Source organism: Propithecus coquereli, unplaced genomic scaffold (genome assembly GCF_000956105.1).
Source record: "Propithecus coquereli isolate 6110/MARCELLA unplaced genomic scaffold, Pcoq_1.0 Scaffold103, whole genome shotgun sequence".
Lineage (NCBI taxonomy): Eukaryota > Metazoa > Chordata > Mammalia > Primates > Indriidae > Propithecus > Propithecus coquereli.
In genome coordinates this window covers 5,039,211-5,044,181 of record NW_012134192.1, presented here as the reverse complement: position 1 = coordinate 5,044,181, position 4,971 = coordinate 5,039,211, and the positions used below count along the sequence as shown (strand labels likewise).

The following is a 4,971-nucleotide window of genomic DNA, read 5'->3' as shown; positions in this document are numbered from 1 at the left end:
CAAACAGAGAACCTACAGAATGGGAGAAAATATTCGCATGTTACACATCCAATAAAGAGCTGATAACTATAATCTATGTAGAACTCAGGAAAATCGACACGAAAAAATGAACCCTATCAAAAGGTGGGCAAAGGACATGAACAGAAACTTTTCAAAAGACGACAGACTAATGGCTAACAAACATGAAAAACCGCTCCGCATCTCTAATCATTAGGGAAATGCGAATCACAACCACAATGAGCTATCACTTATCTTTATCAAAAAGTCCCAAAACGATGAATGTTGGCGTGGTTGCGGAGAGATAGGAACACTCATACACTGCTGGTGGGACTGCAAACTAATACAACCTCTGGAAATAATATGGAGATACCTCAAAGAGCTATAAGTAGAGCTACCATTTGATCCAGCAATCCCATTACTGGGCATCTACTCAAAGGAACAAAAGACATTCTATAAAAAAGACATCTGTACTCGAATGTTTATAGCAGCACAATTCACTATTGCAAAGATGTGGAAACAACCCAAGTGCCCATCAATACATGAGTGGATTAATAAAATGTGGTATTTCTACTCAGCCAGAAAAAACAATGGTGATGTAGCACCTCTTGTATTAGATAGAGCTGGAGCCCATTCTACTAAGTGAAGTATCCCAAGAATGGAAAAACAAGCACCACATATACTCACCACCAAATTGGTATTAACTGATCAACACTTAAGTGCACATATAGTAATAACATTCATCAGGCAGAGGGGATGGGGGAGGAGTAGATGGTTATACACACACCTAATGGGTGCAGAGCGCACCGTCTGGGGGATGGACACGCTTGAAGCTCTGACTCGGGTGGGGCAAAGGCAATATATGTAACCTAAACATTTGTACCCCTGTAGTATGTTGAAATTAAAAAAAAGATTGATTTGCCCCAACACATATGACCACAGATTCATAGAATTTTAAAGAGATCCTTAAAGGCAGTGTAATCTAATTGCTTCTTACTTAAATAAACCACAAAACTGAGATGTTTAAAAGTGAATCACTTGCTCAGCGTCATACACTGGGAGCTCTAGGAAGGATGTGAGGTCTCCTGATTCAGAGCCCAAACAACCATTATCCCCTAAAAAGTTTTCAGCAAATGTGGGAAAATGCATAACCCTAAGAAATGTACTAGATAATTATGAAATTCTTTATAACTTATAAAACAAAGTTCTATTCATTTGTGATTTCATTTTGATGGATCCTTTTTAATACAACAGCAGCCTAAATTTTTACTTCATTTTTTATGACTTCGGTATAGCAGTTTTAGCTTGTCTAAGGTTTTTATGGCAATAGAGAAATATACGTTTTGCTTCTATTACTCAACATACCTCCTGCCTGCTTATCTTAAACAGGATGTGGTAAATCAGCATGTATTTATCCATCCTCCCCTGCCATTTATGCAGCACATAGACATCATGAACAAATTAATAGATGTAATCAAGAACCTATTATACATAGCAAACAACCATACAAATAAGTGTTTCTACGGTAAGGATTTAAGATCCTCTGATTTTTCTTATGTTATCTGAATTTTTTAATTCTGTTGTTACCTGGAGATAAATGAAGACATTACCATCCTGATCTACCTAAGGCAAATCGTTGAAGACCCAGCCTGACTGAACTAATGGAAGACCAGAGCTCTCTTATCTTAATGAGCTTATCTGATTCATTATCTGTATGATATGGTGTCTGTAATTAGAAAATTGAAGTCATTCATAAAATTTTAATAACCTCTGTCAGGTTATTATATTCAAGTATGTCAGAAGATTGTTTAACTCATGAACCGTTGTTCTAGATGAAGGAAATGGAAGAACGTTTGACCACTGTGGTAGCAGGGAAAGTCAGTAGTTGTGGGGAAATTAGTAAGAACCAGGCTAGACAGATGGCACTAAGCTCAAACTAATTCCCTGAAAGGCAGGTGTGTATGAGCTGTGACTTGGCAAGTAAATACCACCGGGCAAGCAATGGGACCACTTAAATAAAAATTTATCTTTGGTCCAAGTTAAAGGGAGGTATAAAAAAGCTAAGTATTTCTCTGTTGGTGCATCTAGAGCTTCGGTAGACTGAATTCAATAAGAAATACTTGGGGGACAAGCTTTTAAGAAAATGAATTCAATACTGTCCTTATGTCCAAAGTCTGGTTTCTCTGTTGCTTCGCAGGGCTCGTGGGGATCCGGGAAGGATCAGTACAGCAGGGAGCTGCTGGTGTCCTCCATCTTCGCAGCCGCCAGTCGCAAGCGGAAAAAGCCAAAAGAAAAGGCCCAGCCTAGCAGCTCGGAAGACGAACTGGACAATGTCTTCTTTAAGAAGGAAAACGTGGAGCAGTGTCACAACGATACTAAAGAAGAGTCCAAGAAAGAAAGTGAGGCGTTGGGCAGAAAACAGAGGATCGTCGTTGCCAAAGACAACAGCAGCAGGAAAGACCCCGGTGCGGCGAGAGACGAAAAGCCCGCGGTCCGGAAGGAGAGCGCGCCCTCCGGGGAGCCGTCGCCCCCGCACAGCTCGAAACACAGCAAGTCGCCGACGCTTAGCTGTCGCCTTGCCGTCCTGAAAGACGGCCCCCGAGCTCTCCTGTCACAGAAGCCCTCCCACTCCGACGAGCCGGGGTCCGACGCGGGCACGCCGCCGAGCGCGGCCTCCCTGGCCCGGGGTTCCGCGAGGAAGGCGACCAGCCCGGAAATGAAACGCGGCGAGGTCCTGGCCGGCGTCGCCTCGGATTTCCCCACGGCGGTGGGCGCCGCGGGCTTGCCCGGCCTGGACTGCAGCCGGCTGAGCCCGGACGCGCGCTCGGTGGCCGAGAGCAAGGGCGACGAGGCCGACGACGAGAGGAGCGAGCTGGTGAGCGAGGGGCGGCCGGCCGAGAGCGACAGCGAGAGCGACTTCCCGGTGTTCCCCGCGGCCCTGACGCCGGACGGGCCGTTCCGGGGAAGGGCGCAGGACGCCAAGGCCGGCCGCCGGAGCTCGGACGGCAGCGAGGCGAGCTGCGCCGAGGGCAGCCTCACGCCCAGCCTGGACGGCCGCAGGCAGCTCTTTAGCTCGCACAAGCTCATCGAGTGCGACACGCTGTCCAGGAGGAAGTCCGCCCGCTTCCGGTCGGACGGCGGAAGTGCGGGGGATGCCAGGCCCGAGAGGGAGACGCCGTCCGTCACCAAGGTGTTCGACGTCATGAAGAAAGGCAAGTCCACCGGGAGTCTGCTGGCGCCGCCCAGGAGCGACGCGGAGAGGCAGGAGCCCACGTGGAAAACGAAAATAGCAGATCGCTTGAAACTGAGGCCCAGAGCGCCCGCGGATGACATGTTCGGAGTCGGAGGTCAGAAATCCAGCGCCGAGACCGCGAAGAGGAAAAACATCAAACGCAGACACACGCTGGGAGGGCACAGAGACGCCACCGAAATCAGCGTCCTGAATTTCTGGAGAGCGCACGAACAGAGCGGGGAGAGAGAATCTGAGCTGTCCGCGGTGAATCGCTTAAAACCCAAGTGCTCGGCCCAGGACCTGTCCATCTCAGACTGGCTGGCCCGGGAGCGCCTCCGCACCAGCGCGTCCGACCTGAGGGGGGACCCCGGGGACCCCCGGCCGGAGGATCCCCGAGTTCCAGAAACACCCACGGCCGACGCACCTTCGTCTTTCCAGTCCGACACAGGCAGTTCTTCCAGCACCTTGGCTTCGACCCACAGGCCCCTTTTGTCTACACCGCCACAGTCGTCTGACCAAATAAACGGAGAAAGCTTCCAGAACACGAGCCGAAACGCCAGTTCTGCAGTCAATGCCCAACCTCATAAACTGTCTGAAACCCCGGGCAGTAAAGCACAGTTTCATCCCTGTCTTTAAACTGGGGGCATGTCCACTACAGCAAATCAAAAGCTACTGTTACCACACGTTCCAACAACTCTGTAAATATTTTCTTGTACCAGAATTGTTATTATGCAGCCTTCATTTGGGCTGGTTTCATCATTTTGCACTGTGGAGTAGCTTTACAGTGCATCACGACAGCCAGAAGAACACATATATATATTTAAAGATATATCGGATAGTTGTATACAAATGAGCAAGGTGTTTGTTGCAACTCACTACATAGTATATACCCCAAATTACTGAAGAAAATCGCTGGCATTAGTGTGCAGCCAATTTGTTCTTTTGGTCTCATCACTAACAAAAGTGCCTCATCATAAAAATACATTTGGTTTTTAGGGTGCCATATTGTTAAAATTAGATAACTTACATTGAATAAATGATTGCGTTTTCTTGGTAACAAATTTCATTACACATGCCAGTTTTAACACAGGTGGATACAGAACCTTCCATTCTTCAGTCATTCCAGGTGGATCTGAGTTTTATATTCAAACTTTTAATACAGTTTTTGAGTTTTGTGTGACTTGAATTTTTAATCTTTCTGTAAAATACGTAACTTAAATGAACATATTAAATGTGTATCTTTTCTTCAGATACCAGATTTGATATAAATGTTGTAACATAGGTGTGTAGATAGTGGATCCTGGATGGAACTGGCTACTTTATCGAGAAGAATATAATTCTGCATGAGGGCTTACTGAATCCAAACCTGTGTCATGCCTGTGTGCATACCCAATTAAACACTGGAAATAAAAAAATTGTTTTGGTGAACTTGTGTGGCTTGAAAACTTACTCTAATATATTTTTAGATGTCACCTGTCTGTAACTATTTTATTTGATTAATTGGTCCTGTGTTTTAAAAACTGACCTATATTTATACATTCCATCTCTCTGTGTTCTTGCTGTGGTGGACAGGGGTCTCTTAACAAATGTTTACATTTGTCTAACCTCACTCCTGTAATGCAGATAATCCTTAACTTTTCTAGCTAATGTATGTTCCTGAGCGAGTGAAAGGAACCTGAGTTTGGGAGTTAATCCAACCCTGTACTTTCTAGATATGCAAACTTAGATAACTTCTCTGAATT

At 45.9% G+C, this 4,971-nt stretch overlaps 1 protein-coding gene across 1 annotated transcript in view; it reads left to right on the top strand.

Annotated features, from left to right (window-relative positions):
- ARHGAP21 (Rho GTPase activating protein 21) overlaps positions 1-4,657 on the top strand; it is a 44,779-nt gene extending 40,122 nt beyond the window's left edge. The window contains exon 19 of the mRNA XM_012644200.1: positions 2,195-4,657. Within this exon, the coding sequence (XP_012499654.1) occupies positions 2,195-3,865 (1,671 nt within the window). The 3' untranslated portion in view covers positions 3,866-4,657. The remainder of the gene's footprint in view (positions 1-2,194) is intronic.
- Positions 4,658-4,971: the final 314 nt, after the last annotated feature.